This window comes from Giraffa tippelskirchi, chromosome 11 (assembly GCF_054371585.1).
Source record: "Giraffa tippelskirchi isolate mGirTip1 chromosome 11, T2T-mGirTip1v1.2.pri, whole genome shotgun sequence".
NCBI classification, from domain to species: Eukaryota; Metazoa; Chordata; class Mammalia; order Artiodactyla; family Giraffidae; genus Giraffa; species Giraffa tippelskirchi.
The window spans coordinates 147,167,895-147,183,547 of NC_137285.1; the positions used below are offsets into that span (position 1 = coordinate 147,167,895).

A 15,653-nucleotide genomic window follows, 5' to 3' on the forward strand; every position below is an offset into this window, starting at 1 on the left:
CAATTTATATACAAATGGTCACCCCGATTATTGTATAAATAAAAACCAAGACACAAGGCTACATGACACTGATTAGACAGCTGCATATAAATACACTAGAATAAAATTCTAACTATTGTCATCTTCGGTTAACTTTACATGACTATGAGTATATATCTCTTGTAACTAGTGAGAGTATAAAGCACCTTTATTGTTTTCAGAATATTAACCACATTTTGTCATTTCCAGGATTTAAGTAGGCTAAATACTAGCTAATATAGAACACAAGCTGCAAAACTTAAGTCACACTGTATTTTCTGATACTACAGTCCTCTGTTTTTCTAACCCCATCCTCCCACCCTGCAACGGGCTCAAGATCCTGATACTCTTTTTTCTGAGAGCTTCTTCAATGTTTGCCTTACACCGTCCTTGATTAGAAAAAACGACTGACATCTTCATGGAGTAACAGGCAAAACAAGCAAAAGGATAACCAATCAGAAGTATAAAAAAGGCTTTATTAGTGCATATATACAAATTTACAAGGTCAGAAACTGGAGAAATACAAACAGCTTTAAAACACAATTTGTTTTTTCTTCAGTTTAAAGTGACTTTTACCTGATTGTGATACAATAGAAAGTACAGAACAGTAAACTGCTTTTTTAAATACTGGAATTTTATGGAGAGTACATTCACATATAAATGGGAGGTGAACTTGGGACCAAGGTACAACAATGGGGACATAGCAATACATACAGTGGCTCATTACATTTACTCCCACGTGAGGGGGAACTCTCAAAGACACGAACACTTGCTGCTGCTGCCGTGTACTGAAATTTAAATATGTCACCTCGTATGTGCAATGATTGAGCTATCTTTATCAGTTCTAGAATTTGTGAGAAATACTCTATCCATTTATATAGAGTGTGGCCATCTGTTAGCACGACATGAATGAGTCTGTATACCTCAGCACTTCGGGGGTGGCAGACTAACAGGAAGAGGTCAGAAGGAAATTCCTATAATCCCAGTTAAGCAAGGCCGAGTACAGAGCTGCCGTCTTAATTGCACTTGTTCTGAAGTGAGTGAGAGAGAGCGCGCCACACGCAGACCTACAAGAGCCTCTAGAGGCAGGAAAGTCCTTCCCTTTCCGTCACTGCGTCCTCCACAGAAGTGACACCCTCGTGAGCCACACGTTCCAGACCAGGGAGGGTCCTGTGCCTGACACGCCGAGTCTGCCAGTGTGAGAATAAAGGCAGCCAGGTCAAATGGTTCAGCCACCTCACCTTTTGGCAAAACAGAAATTTTTTGCACAAATGTGGGAATTTTGTATGTTCTTGCCCAGGAAATTCATATGCTCTCCCTCATAACATTTATAGTTTATTGACAACAGTAAAGCTGGTTAAGACTCCGAACTGAACATTAAAAAAAAAAAAAAAAACAGCACACAGTAACAAAAATGTAAAAAACTATGTGTTTGGAGCCATTTTTCTTCTCTTCAGTCTTGCTCGCCAATCTTCAGGAAGGGCTTCAAAATTAGCATTTCTCTCCGCCATGCCACTGTCAAAACAACATACAGATTACTTCACTGGAAAAAAAAGAATGGAACTGTTCATTTCCTAGCAAATAAAAACTAACTAAACCTGAAAATTGGATCTATCGTATCTATCTTCATGAAAAAGTTTCAAATTTCTCAGCTAAGTACCAGATTGTTTTCATCAAATGTCTTAATTGATAGGTCAAGCAAACACATACAACACACTCCGCTCTACAGTTCTATTTATATGTAAGTGCATATTTATTTTTATGTCTCCCCAGTAACCATTAAAGCTACACTGAAGGAAAATAACACATGCTTGTAAAAGTATTTCTTGGCTCCAAGGAGTTAGGAGTCTTTATCCTAGATTTATTTACTTAACCTCTAAGATATATTTAACCCTCAACATACCGCCAGAGATGGGTGGTAGCCCTAATGTTTCTGAGATCCTCTTTTCATTAGTTCTAACTAGGATTGATCTCTCACGGCATATTCAAGTTCAATTATTTAAAAACCTGATTAAAACTCAAAATTCACCTGGCAGGCTACAGTCTATGGGTTAGCAAGAGAGTCAGACACGACTTAAGAGATTAAACAACAATATGCTATCTGTTCATAGGTAAACCATATAGTATGCTATGATTTAAAAAAAAAAACCAAACTCAAGATTCTTGGGAATTCCCTGGCTGTACAGTAGTTAGGAGTCTCTGTGCTTTCACTGTGGAGGGCCCGGTCAGGGAAGTAGGAGCCCACCAGCTGTGCAGCGCAGCAAAAACAAAACAAAAACTCAGATTCTATCTTGCAATAACCAAAATGAGTGCATGAGACCCTTTTATAAATCTAAAATAAGATAAATCACAAGATCTTTGTGACTTCCCATCATCTTGAAATAGTTTGCTATTTCATCACTGTAGGAATTAATCATTAATCAATTCCCAACAATACTAAAAAGGACTAAAATATTAAGAAAACTCAAGAATAATGGAGTCATCTACAAGGATGATACAAAAGTAAAACTAAATTATCATTAATACCATCCTGCAGTTTTCTTCCTCTGTTGCCCCAAATTCTGTGCATCTCCTTTCAAGGAAGTCAAGTCTGGAGACAACATCTTGGTCGTCCCCTCCCAGACAGCCCCCAATGTTATATGACTGCGGTGAATACAGAGACAGGAGCACTGTCCACTCAAGGTGTGATGGTGACACTGACTGGGTGAGTAACATCTCAGGCTGCGAGTGTGAAGAAGACCATAACCTAGATGACTTTTCTTAAACTCAAGATTCATGAGTGAACAATATGTAGGTCAAAAAGGAAATACAGTATTTTTGCCTAAGTTTTCACATTTTATGCTGCTGTATGCTAAAACTTATTTGATCAACTTCGTAAGTGGGACAAACGCTAAAAACAGGTGTGCAGTGGCTAGAGAGAAACAGATTTTAGGAACAAAAATTTCACTGGAACGACTATTCCAATTGGTGTTTATGGATCTTAAAAAATGAAAATGTTTTGAATTATGAAGCAAAGATGGATATCCTCTCTCTTTTTTTTTGCCACACCATGTGAGATCTTCCTGTGACCAGGGACTGAACTTGGGCCCTCCGCAGTGAAAGTGCAAAATGCAAACCACTGGACTGCCAGGGAATTCCCTCAAACATTTACCGTAAGTGCTGCATTTATGGATGCGGCAAGTGCAAGAACCAGAAGTAACGACAAGCTAGAACCTATCGGAGATGAACCTGAAACCTGGCGTCACTCTCAGCATATTCCAGGTAATGCACAACAACTGAGCAACTGGTTACACTAAAAGGTGTTGCTCATTTCAGTATGTGTACCTTCAAAAATCATGAAAATAAAGAATAAAAATTTAGGTTAGCTATATTTAAATTCTTATTAAATTAAAAATTGGTCTCTTGGAGTTACATGGTAAATGGGGATGACTATTTTCCCCTGTATGCTCAGGGTTAAGACAGTTCTTTGCCTAAGATGAAGAATTAGTGGGAAGTATTACAACTCTGATGTCTTTGATTTTGGAAAAAAGCTAGACTATAATTTTTATAGGAAAACACATTTCTATGAATTAAAAACTGCTTGGGGTAAGTCTGTAAAGAAATCAGGGCTATGACTTTAAGAACATGGGGGTTTCCGTGGTTGCTCAGCGATAAAAGACTCCACCTGCCAATGCAGAAGATATGGGTTCAAATCCCTCATCTGCAAAGATCCCACAGGCTGCAGAGCAACTAGGCCGGTGCACCCCAACCACTGAGCCTGTGCTCTCGAGCCCGGGAGCTGCGACTCCTGAGACCCGTGTCCCTGGAGCCTGTGCTCTGCAACGAGAGAAGCCTCCGCGACGAGAAGCCCATTCACGACAACTAGAGGGCGGCCCCTGCGCGCTGCAGCTAGAGAAAAGCGCACGCAACAGTGAGGACCCAGCACAGCCACGAAGAACTAAGATGAAAATAAAAAACAAAACACTTCAAGAATACAGCAGTTCTAAACTCACAGCTACCACCCCCGCGCCCCGCCCTGCCCGAGCGCTCCCCTTTTACCTGACCAGCTGCTGCTGTTTCCACTCTTCAATGCGCTTCTGGGCAGTGGACTCTCGGTCCTCGTCGCTGGAACTCGAGTTCTCCTCTTCATCTAACTCACGCTGGATACTCTGCCACTTCTTCACCAGGGACGGCATTTTGGTTTTACTTTTCTTTGCCTGTAACAAAGGTTAAAGGTCAGAAGGAATGTAATACATAAAACAAGAGAACAAGTCCTTCACATGAGATTAAGATCTCTTCCTTAGTTCTAAGGAGTAAGTGAACTTCAAAATCAACCCAAAACAAGTGCCATTCTAAATTTTTGCCAAAAATTTTTACCAACTATAGACTTAAAGCTTGGTTAAAAACCTAAAAACTGTAAGTGGGATTTTTTTTTAACTGTTTTAGTTGGAGGATAATTAAAACAGTGTGATGGGTTTTGCCATATGTCAACATGAACCAGCCACAGGTACACGTGTCCCCTCCGTCTGTAAATGGGGTCTTCTGGGAAATCAGGTCAGAAAAATGTTCTTTAGCCTTATTCTATGCAATTCAAAACTCTTGCCCATATCTCCTCAGAATTACAATGTACTCCTTTTATGATTTTAAATGGATGTAGTGTTCGCATCAAGTGAAACACAGTGCTGAGAAACAAATGATCAGCTTTTCTAGAAAGAGCAAGAGTCAAACGCAACTATTAAATATGAAAAAAGCAAAGAGGAATATTAAAACATTAATTATGAGATCAGTTCTAAGAGAAGAGACTACTTACAATTCAGTTTTGTCCTATTAGCTTACCTTCAGTTTCTAAACTGCCTATAATAAACACAGAATCTCACAGTTAGGGAAAAAAACCACGTGATATTTGCTATACATACAATATGGCTTGCTCTATCACTACCTTCCGAGTTCTGATCAACGGCATTCTAGCAAAGATGCTTTCTCTGGCCACACTATCTGTATGAAACAGTACCGCCTCCCAAAGCCCACTCACTTTCGCTCCTCTGACACCTTTTTCTTCTTGCATTTTTAAACTTTGAACATATACTTGCTTATCTGTTTCTGCAACCCAGTTGCCCCCTACCCTCTCCAAGCCCACCAGAAATACTCTACAAAAACAGAGATTTTGTTATAGTTACTGAATATAAAGCTCTTAGAATATTTGACAGATAGTATGTATTCAAAATAAACCTTCTAATATTTGTGATTAGTTCTCTGAATTTAGAGAAATATTATATTAGACACTGATAAAAACTAATTTTCATCCCTGTGTTTTTGAAGACTTGGCCGAGTTACACTCTAAATATGACAAGCAGGCACTCAAGTGGTAGGTATGGAGTGCTGTGCTCTTATGAGGTCTACGTACAGCGGCCCAAGCTGTTTTCCCAGCCTGAAGTTAAAACAAACACATTTCGTGATTAACCACCCAAAAGAGTTGAGAAACAAGCTTAATCTTTTCAGTCTTTTAAAATTACTTGGCTCCCTGGCTCAATACCCTATTCCGACTGTCAACAACAGGTTTTTAACCTTCTGGGGAAATGCCCATGTAAAATGCTTAAGCCTTCCGCTCCACACCTTCCCACATTCAATTCTGTTATTTCACCTGTAGTGCAATCTGACTCACTGCACACACACCCTTCCAGCAAGCTCCAACACAACCTATTCTGGATTAGAATGCAACCAAGAATTATTATAGTAACGGTCACCTAGGCATAGAGGGCTCACTGCAGTACCACCTCTCACCGTATTTCTGCAAGTATGATTAGAAACAACACAGATGTAGGTGGTCACTGTGGTTTCATCTTGACTTCCATACAATTTTGTAAATTCGAAGTGTATTTGATTCCTATCTGTCATGGGAAAGTAAGTTATGTTTTTAGAGAAGTTAGGCATTCATTGTTTGTCACGTTCAAAACCATGGATCCAGAGTTGCACTGGCTGTTTGAACACATTTTTAATAGGGGAACCTTGCAGTCAGAGGAGAAGATTAAATGGCTAGAATTCCCCTGTTTTCTAGTAAACTGCATACAAAAATTGAGCAAAAAGACTGAAAATATATATAGGTCTCAGATATTCTTGAAATCATGTATTTCAAGTAAGTACATATCTTGCATTTTAAAAAATGGCCTGTAACACCAAAGAGATGAATCACTGCTTTTGGGTAAGTCCATAAAAATGACATGTTAATGTAGCATACTAGATTTTCAAAACTATTATTTAGGGACTTCCCTGATGGTCTAGTGGCTGGGAATCGGCTGTGCAATGGAGGGGACACAGGTTTGATCCCACATGCCATGGAGCAAGTGGGCCCGCGTGCCACAACCACCACACTCACGTGCCACAGTGGAGAACTCATGTGCCGCAACTGAGACCCAACACAGCCAAATAAATAAGTAAATATATTTTTAAAAATTTAAAAAACTATTATTTATATAACCATAAGAGCATGACTGTCTAAAAAATTACTTGAACGAATGGAGATGGAGATGATTCTCTTGGAAGGCTGAAGAAAGAGCGGCAAGGAAGGCTTCGTAAGAGAAATGACTCCTGAGCCCTGAACATTCTAACCCTGATCACATAAAGAATGCACAGTAGCGGGACTGGTAGACCAAGACAAGACAGATAGGTGGTCAACAGCATGCTGGCCTGGGAGAACTGCACGTGGAACAGTCAGTCGGACAACAATCTGTTCAAGACATTATCCTGTCACTGTTGATTTTTTATAACACTTCATTTCCAGATAATTTCTGGAACCATGGTACCAGCTTGGACATGTGGTTCAATCCAGAAATACTCTATTTTTTGTGTAACTCAAACTTCTTCAAGAAGGTCCCTTGAACCATGTAAAGCAAAGAAATTTGCCCCACTGACCCCTGGAGCACACAATGACGGCTGAGACAACAGAGCAGTAGCACCGGGAAGGGAAAAGCTGATGAGTAGTTCCTTTAGGTGACTCAGGGTATTCAAAGGGTCCCTGAGGGTGATGTCAGAAAGATGGCAGGCGAGGAAGCTCCACGCTCTTGCTCATCTCATGGAAATATTATACAAACAAATAAGAAATGGATTAAAATAGTTTTTGTGGGAACCCTAGAAATCAGTCAAAGATCAGCAGCTAAGAGAACGGCCATCGGGAAAGCCCTGCACGAAGAACATCAGGACCTCTCGCGGCGCGTTTGCGCACCCTTGTTCCACAACCCCCCCCCAGCGTGGTTGAACGGAACGGCCCAAGTCTCAGTGCCCTCCCTCCAGACGGAAGGAAAGAACTGGGATGTCTGAAATATCTGACATGACTGTGGTTGCCTTAGGGACTGGTTTCAGTGCTGTCTGACTTGAAGGCCAGCCAGGAATGGTGATATATTTTGGATCTCAGGTTAGAAGCTATGAAAGGCAGTAGTGGGATTCGGGGCCTGTGAAAACCACAGGAGTCATGTGGACAGTTGGGGGCAAAAGCTTATGTGCAGAGGAATACAACAGAACATAAAAAGCTCATAGAAGAAGTGTGACATTCTTAGGGAAATTAAAAGTAAATATACAAGAGGCAAGGAGGGAAAAAAAAACAAACCACACACAAGTCCATGTCCAGGGAACATATACGCCTAGAAAGGGCCTGAAAATATCTTGTACCTTCATGCTGGGCGCATCGATGAAGGTCCTCCTCCAAACACAGTCAGTGTGCCAAGACTGGGGAGTTAATTATTTTGTCTTATGTTCAGTTTTCAACAAAAGATCACAAAGTACACAAAGAAACTGGGAAACCCAGCTAGTCAAGGGAATAAAATAAATCTCTAGAAACCAACCAAAAAGAAGCATGTGCTTCAGATTTACTACATTAAAATTTTAAACAACTGTCTTAAATGTGCTTAGTTTAAAATAGATATTATATGTAATTCCCACCATAACCACAAAGAAAATATAGACTATACACAAAAGGAAATGAAAAAGAAGTCACAATGTGTCACTGAAAAAAAAAAATCAACACAAAGCAAGGCGGTAAGGGAGGAAAACGAGGGACAAAAAAGCTATGAAGACACACAGGAGACAACCAAGGAACAGGAAATCCTCCTTATCAGTAATTACTACAGTGAGTTAACTCACTAATGTACATGGAGTAAACTCTACAATCAAAGCACACACTGAAATGGGGCAGACAATACGGTACTTCCCCACCATGTTCTCTACCTGCCTTCTGCCTGTGAAAAAACTTCAGCCAAAGAATAAGTTTAGAGAAGAGAGAACATGCAGAAACAAAGGCAAACAGTCCAACAAGACTAAATAACAGTCATCAGGCATAGTTAAGGACCTTTAGTTCCTTCTCAGGGGCTACAGACCATATTCTCAAGCCATATCCTACGGACTGTTTTATAGACACCGAAGCCCCCACCAGGTGGAAGAAGTTAACTCCATGATGACCAGACTGTAGCCATGACACAAGCCGCCACGATTCCAAGAACTGGCCTCAAGGAAATCACAACAAACCCACCCTGGAAATGAAGGTTAACTGTACTCACAGCAGAATGATGCTGACAGAGCACTGCGTGACCAGTTTTGAGATGACTGTCCGAGCTGATGATGCTGTTTCTGCACTAGCCCCCTCCCTTCACCTATAAAAGCTCTTGCCCACTGATTGTCAGTGGGAGGAGTTGGCCTTCGGACAGGAGATCCCCCCAATGCCCAGTTGCCAGCATCCAAAATAAAGCAAACTTTCCCTTCCACCAAACTCGCCTATTTACTGGCTTTTCAGTGGTCAGCAGCTGGGACCCCCACTTTCTGTTACCATACTGGCAGAATGGATTAGAAAAACAGAATCCAACTGGAACTGATCATGTCAAAGAAAGTCACTTTACATCTAAGGACATACAAAAGTTTAAAGTATAAGGACAGAAAAACACACTCCATGAAAACAGTAACCAAGAGGAAAATAAGTGGATTAATATAATACAAAATAGAAATTGATGAAATAAAAAACTGTTCAAAGAGATAAAGAGTACTGCAAAGATAACGAGTACTTTCAGCTCACAAACTGAAAGATTCAGTATTTGTTAAACAGGTAATATGACCCAAACAACCTACAGGTTAAATGCAATCCCTATCAAAATATCACTGACCTTTGATGTACCAAATAGGACAGAAACAGAAAAGGTAGCCTTTCAATTCCTATGAAAGTTCAAGGGGGCCTGCATAGCCAATATTGAAGAAAAAGCACTAAGTCAGAGAACTCACATTTCTCAAATTCAAAACACACTACAAAGTTATAGTCATCAAAACAATGTGCTGCTGGGACACAGGCCAATGGAGCAAACCTGTGTGTCAGTGGTGAGCTGGTTTTAGACACATAAGCTCTCCCGTTCAATGAAGACAGAGTGGTCTCTCCAACAAATAGTGCTGGGACAATAGTATATCCATACCCAAGAGTGAAATTGGATCTCTACTTGAAATCATAGAAAAATTAACTGAAAATAGATCAACAACTTAAATGTGAGTGCTAACGCTATAAAACTCTTAGAAAGAAACAGAGGGGTAAATTTTCAAGACCTTGGATTTGGCAGTGAATTCTTGGACATGACAGAAAAGGACAGCGAAAATGAAACTTAGACTTTATGAAAATTAAAAACCCAAAGAAGATAAACAAATGGCAAAAAAGCAAATGAAAGATGCTGAACATACTCACTCACTAAAGAAACAGAAATCAAAACCACAATGAGCTACCACTTCATACCTGCCAGGATTGGTATCGTAACTTTCAGAAAATGGCAAGTAACTAGTGTTGGTGAGCCTTTGGAGATATTAGTGCCCCTCTGCTGGTGGTGATGGAAAATGGCTCAGTCACTGCAGGAAAATGGTTCCTCCACAAGCGATCAACAGAATTATCATATGCTCCAGCAGTCTCACTTCTACTGAATACACAACACACACACACATACACAACCAAAAGAAATGGAAACAAGCTCTCAGCATGCATGTGCTCACATCCATATTTACACAGACACTGTTCAAAACAGCAGAGAGGTATAAACCACCCAGATGTCCATCAGTGGATGGATGGATAAGCAAACTGTGGTACATACACACCACAGAACGTTCTTCAGCCATAAAAAGAACAAAGTACTGATGACGGCTACAACGTGGATGAGCCCGGGAAACACTGTGCTAAGTGGGGGTGGCCAGACGCTGAAGCTCACCTGGGCACACTGCAGAGCAGGTGAGCTGGTGGAGATGGGGGCTGACCGGGAGGCCCCAGAGGCCAGGGGAAGGGGCAGTGAGGTGGGGCTACTTAATGGGTGCAGGGGCTCTCTTCTGGAGTAATGAAAATGTTATGTAACCAGCGAGGGGTGGTGGTCGCACCACAATGTGAATATACTAAATGATACTGAATTTAAACTTTATCACCTCAACAGGACAAAACTTTTAAATAAAAACTTGAAGAGCTATGTACTCTACCTTATCTTTCTTTCCTTTTTTTGTCTTCTCAGGTGGTGGCATTTTGGGAGCTGGTGGTGGTGGTGGTGGCGGCGGAGGCGGAGGTGGAGGAGGAGGTTCGAGAATGGCAGTGGTAGGCACAGCAGCTCGGGCCTGGACTGGCTGCAGTGTGGGAGCGGTCACCGCCATCGGCACAGGGCATTCAGTATAGCTCATAAGTGCAGGAGCCGATGCCAGTCCTAGGTAATTTGACTGTAGGTTCATCCCTCTGGCCTGATGACCCATTCCTGTTGCTGGATGGCTAACTGCTATTGCTTGGTGTCCAACCCCTGCCGCCTGCGGACCTAACATAGAAAATATAAAATCAAACTATAAAAAGGACATTGTGACAAAGTCAAAAACAAGAAAAAGAAAGAAAAGGAAAGTGGGAATTAGATTATCTACAAAATGATTCTAGTGTACCTTCCCCCTTTAGAAAAACCAAAACAAAAGCCAGTCCCATTTTCTGGTGGCAGAATATGAATTTCTGAATGTTTCAGCATTAAGGTACTTAACATCAAAATCACTGTTATGTAAATGCACAGAAAAGAAATCTGGAAGGATGTATGTCAGATTGTTAACAGTGGTTTTCAGTAACTGAAAGAAACGGCATATAAACAGTCTTCACAACAAGAAGTCTTTAATTTATGACATCTAGTTCTGGAAACAAAGAAAAGACCCTTTAACACAGTGCTGACCTGCAGCTACAGCTGACTGGCTGTAGAGGACTGGGGAACTACCAATGGTGGCTGATCGCTGAACCACCGCAGTACTCATCTCTGCAGCCTTTCTCTTTGTCGCTTTAGTGGAAGGAGAACTAGAGATGGTGGAATCAGCTGAGCTCTGAAATGAAGAGAGTCTAGTCAGTGGCTGAAGGCCCTGGTGAAGCATCCTCTTCTAAAAGAAAACGTATCAACCGCGCCCCAGAGCCCCCAAAAGCCCCCGGATGCCAGGTGGCGGCTCTCACCTGGCTCGTGACGACTGTGGTTTGTGCCGCAGGCTTCAGTGGCGTGTCCTCCTCCGTGCCCGGAGCAGGCGGCTCCTCGCTCCCCTCGTCTTCCATCTCCACCTCCTGGATCTCACCGTCTTCCACGGGTGGAGGAGGGGGTGGAGGCGGGGGAGGAGGGGACTCGGGGGGTGGCGGCGGAGGGGGCGGCATCTCCAGAGGTAACGGAGGCTGCAGCACAGGCACATTTGACTGGAGGACAGTCCAGAACGGAGTGAGTGGCATGAGTGATGAAGACACTTGGCCGGAAAAGGACTCTTTACAAAGAGAACCTATGAGAACAACCGGGAATCAGGGAGACAGCGAGACCAAAACGCCCATGAACCGACTGCTGACACATGTCCCCCAGACGTCTATTCTATACTGATGTCACTGAAATATTAAACTCACTTCAAAAATGACTTCCAAGGAAAGATAAATTCATAGAATTTACAGTCAGCACTTGCCCCAGCTGTGTTACACTAGTCTTGTTTTCTGGGTCCAGATTTAAGGCTGAGTAAATGAAGCACATCACATTCAATCAAACAGAAACTCAAATCATCTGAACCTGAAGTGTTTTTTTATTTCAAAGATACACAACTAGAGAAGGCAATATTCTGGGGTCTTCTTTATCTCAAAAGTGAAAAAGTGAGTGAATGATGTGCATTTGCAATATTAATTTCACGTTTTTTATTTTTTAGTGAGCTAGGTAATTGATTAAGGATTACCTAGAGAAGCACCCATTCACAACACTCACACAAATGCTACCCATTTCAATTAATCTGGGTTACTAAGTTTAAAAAAATCCATTTGCAAGGTGATATTGTCAACCCTATCATTCCTTCACATCTTTGTGTGAACTACTCATTTGCTAAATCATAGCAACAAACCCGCGAGAGTAATTTTTTATTTCAGTGATGATAAAGGGGGAATTAGAGAGAATAAATCTTCAAGGTGAATGATGATTAATTATATAACCCAGAAAAGAGCTGTCTGAAGATATGGAGAATTTGAAATTGCTGCTAAAGAAATTAGAGCTGAGGAGCTGCAAGGTTTGCTTTCCTCAAAAGCTGCACAAGTCATAGTTAATTACTGTCCCTTCTCTGCCGGGAAAAGCTTTAAAGATTAGAGAAAATAGGAAGATATACTTACTTGTAGCCTTCCCCATCCCTCTTTATCGTCAATAGGGAAGTTTCACATTATTTGGGACTATTAGATATAGATCCCAGGAATGCTGAAGGGGATTTTCTCCCTAAAATCATAGAATTTAGGAGTAGAAGAGACATGAGAAATCATCTAGTTTAACCCTCTCTCTTTAAAGGTAATGAAACCCAGGAGGGAGATGACTTGCCCAAGAATACACCTCTCTGTGGCCAGGTCTGACCCCTGGCCCAGTGCTACTTTTTTTGCTAACGCTGTATGGCTTACATGAGGGGCCTCAGTGTCTCCACCAGGAACTGAACCCAGGCCACAGCCGTTAAGAGCCCGGCACCCTAAACACTGGGCCACCAGGGAACTCCCCTACTGCTCTCATGGAGCAGAGGTCCAGGAGCCGTCACCTGTCAAATGTCATGGTCAAAGCAGTAGGTTAAACAAGCACTCTATCATAAAAGGCTCGAGAACAAAGACAAGGCCTTTTATCTTACTTTGCACGAAATACACCACACTGGCACTCAACAATGTAAAACTAAAGCAGCTGTGAACCACTAGGCTTTTAGAACAGATTCGTTTTTATGGAACAGATAAACAATACACTATGTAAAAGACTTTAAGAACATGATTCACATGACTATTCTAATTACTGAGAAATTGCTTACTGCCAAGGAAAAAGGAACTGAAAAAATTCACCAGAAAACAAGACTGCCGTTTCTAGCTAAAAGACTTCAAATGTCTCATTAACCTTTACGTTGTGCCATATCTAATACGAATTTTTACACTAACTTTTAGACAGTCTGAGTATGGGCAAGCAGTCTACTACATTAGACTACATCAAGGTTACATAAGAACTAAGGTCACAGACACTGGGGATTATAGCTTATTAAACTTCCTTTTACTAAACCAACCATAATATGTGGTAGGTAAATAAATATGTCAGATTTATATATTAGTAGGTTTCTCATCTGCAAGCATAATGCAGCACTGATACTTTTATGTTGGTGAAAGTGCTATGCAGAGGAAATCAAGGAAACACAGTATGTTTAAGATTAACAACGTAGTTTACAACCTTCAACAAAGTTTTAATCAGCAGTAGCTGAACTCTACGTAAATATGAAACACACTAGACTCGATAAATTTAGATCACACAAGTAGCACTTTTACAGTTAATGTTTGAATCCTAAACTAAGTTTACTCAAAACATAAAAACTGTGTTTTAACATTGATAATTATCTCCTTTAGCTTAAATATAAAAACTTCCAAGAAATGCTAGTTTGAATATCCATGGATGTCATATTACATAATGCCTCTCTTCATTTCTAAATTTAACCCAGTTGGTGTACTTTGCCACTTAAAAGAACATTAAGTCTGAAGTCCAAGGAGAGATTAAAATGGTATATACATAGCTTTTAGGCTTCCCTAATGGCTCAGATGGTAAAGAATCCACCTGCAATGCAGGAGACCCAGGTTTGATCCCTGGGTCAGGAAGTATCCTAGATAAGGGAATGGCAATCCACTCCAGCATTCTTGCCTGGAGAATTCCATGGACAGAGAAGCCTGGTGGGATACAATCCATGGGGTCACAAAGAGTCGGACAAGACTGAGCAACTAACACTTCACTAAACTTTTAAAGTATTAAGCTAAAAGACAGAATCCTGGGGGGATACAAGTTTTTAATTCCCCAAGAACATACGTTTTTCTATGCATCTTCATTTCTATATAAATAGAAAGGCAAGCTTTCTTTCTTATAAAGGCAGGCTTCCTTTATTGTTTTCCCATATTCGCCTCAAAAGTATTACTGCTTAGTATTTTGAGGCAAGAGGGCAGCTTATCAGTTTAAATCAAGAAACTATTATACAAATAATAGGTCCATGGAGACTTTTTGGTTAAGCAGCAGAATTTAACCTGACAAAAGCCCAATACTCGAATATGTTGGATACCCTGAAACTGGCTTATCTTAGAGATATAATGTCAAATTCAAACATGAAACAATGAACAAGGATTAAAAATGAGCAGAACTGTGAAACTTCCTTACTCCTCAGTGGAGTTTTTCTACTTTAAAAGATGATTTTAACCATTGTTGGGTTGACAGAAAGCATAAACTATCAAGTTTATAGGCTTAAAATAGTGATTGTCATTGCTCTCCAGTTCCAAAGACCTCAGTACAAGACTTGGTTTTATTTAGATCATGTTTTTCAAATGGTTTTAGTAGTTGCTAATCAAGAGACTGAGTATATATTCAACAGAATAATATAAGCTGTTTTACCAGTGGCCATTTTCCTTGACCAGACAGTAGCCAACTGTGTGTGTCATCAACAAAGGGAGAAAAAGGTATTTAACTGTAAGGTGTTCACATAAAACTCAGCACTGGCAATTCTAGAATATTCAGCTTTGGAATATATACAAAGGGACATTAAACAGTGGTCAAGAAAAGAATCACCAAACCAGAAACACCATCAAGTCTCTTCAGTTCACTAACTACTAAAAAGCAAAAAAAGAAAACCAAGTTACTAGATATATCTATCATAGCTACCCAAAGAATGAAGAAGTAATCTAAAGAAAATCTCTTCATGATGAGGTACACCTTGTAACAAGATATTTTTCTCCCCAGAAATATGAAGTAGAATACCGCTTTTTTCCCTATGTTCTAAACTTATCACTGCTGTCATACATGTCTTTTTACTTTGAGTGATTTGATAAGGATTCTCAGGATTCTTAGGTTATTTAAGAAGTTAACAAAACCACTGGTACATGCCCAGTTTCATCCGGCATACAATCAGAACTTTTCTACTGGAACTGGGGAGCCAGCAGACTATAAAAACATCATTTTTGATAGGCAGAGGACATGAGAATACAGCTCTTTACTCCCCATCTTACAAAAAATTTCTTTTTATCCTTAAAGGTTTAAGACTTATTCATATTTTTCATATTCTTTTCCATCATAGGTTATTACAAAATATCAAACATAGTTCCCTAAAGTTTATGACTTTAGAAACCATTCCATACACTCTTACCTTAATAT

The 15,653-nt window shown here is 40.5% G+C and overlaps 1 protein-coding gene across 24 annotated transcripts in view; it reads right to left on the reverse strand.

Annotated features, from left to right (window-relative positions):
• Positions 1 to 475: 475 nt before the first annotated feature.
• The window catches only part of FNBP4 (formin binding protein 4), a 31,763-nt gene continuing 16,585 nt past the window's right edge, over positions 476 to 15,653 (reverse strand). For 6 of the 24 annotated variants that reach the window (XM_081538854.1, XM_081538855.1, XM_081538847.1 and 3 more), the window contains 5 exons: positions 11,459 to 11,769; positions 11,179 to 11,334; positions 10,474 to 10,821; positions 4,057 to 4,214; positions 476 to 1,533 (listed from right to left, as the gene is read on the reverse strand). In XM_081538854.1, the coding sequence (XP_081394980.1) occupies positions 1,443 to 1,533; positions 4,057 to 4,214; positions 10,474 to 10,821; positions 11,179 to 11,334; positions 11,459 to 11,769 (1,064 nt within the window). In that variant the 3' untranslated portion in view covers positions 476 to 1,442. Of the gene's footprint in view, positions 1,534 to 4,056; positions 4,215 to 10,473; positions 10,822 to 11,159; positions 11,335 to 11,449; positions 11,770 to 14,716; positions 15,113 to 15,653 lie in introns of those variants that run through there. The other 18 variants (XR_014068262.1, XR_014068261.1, XR_014068266.1 and 15 more) reach the window with 7 other exon arrangements.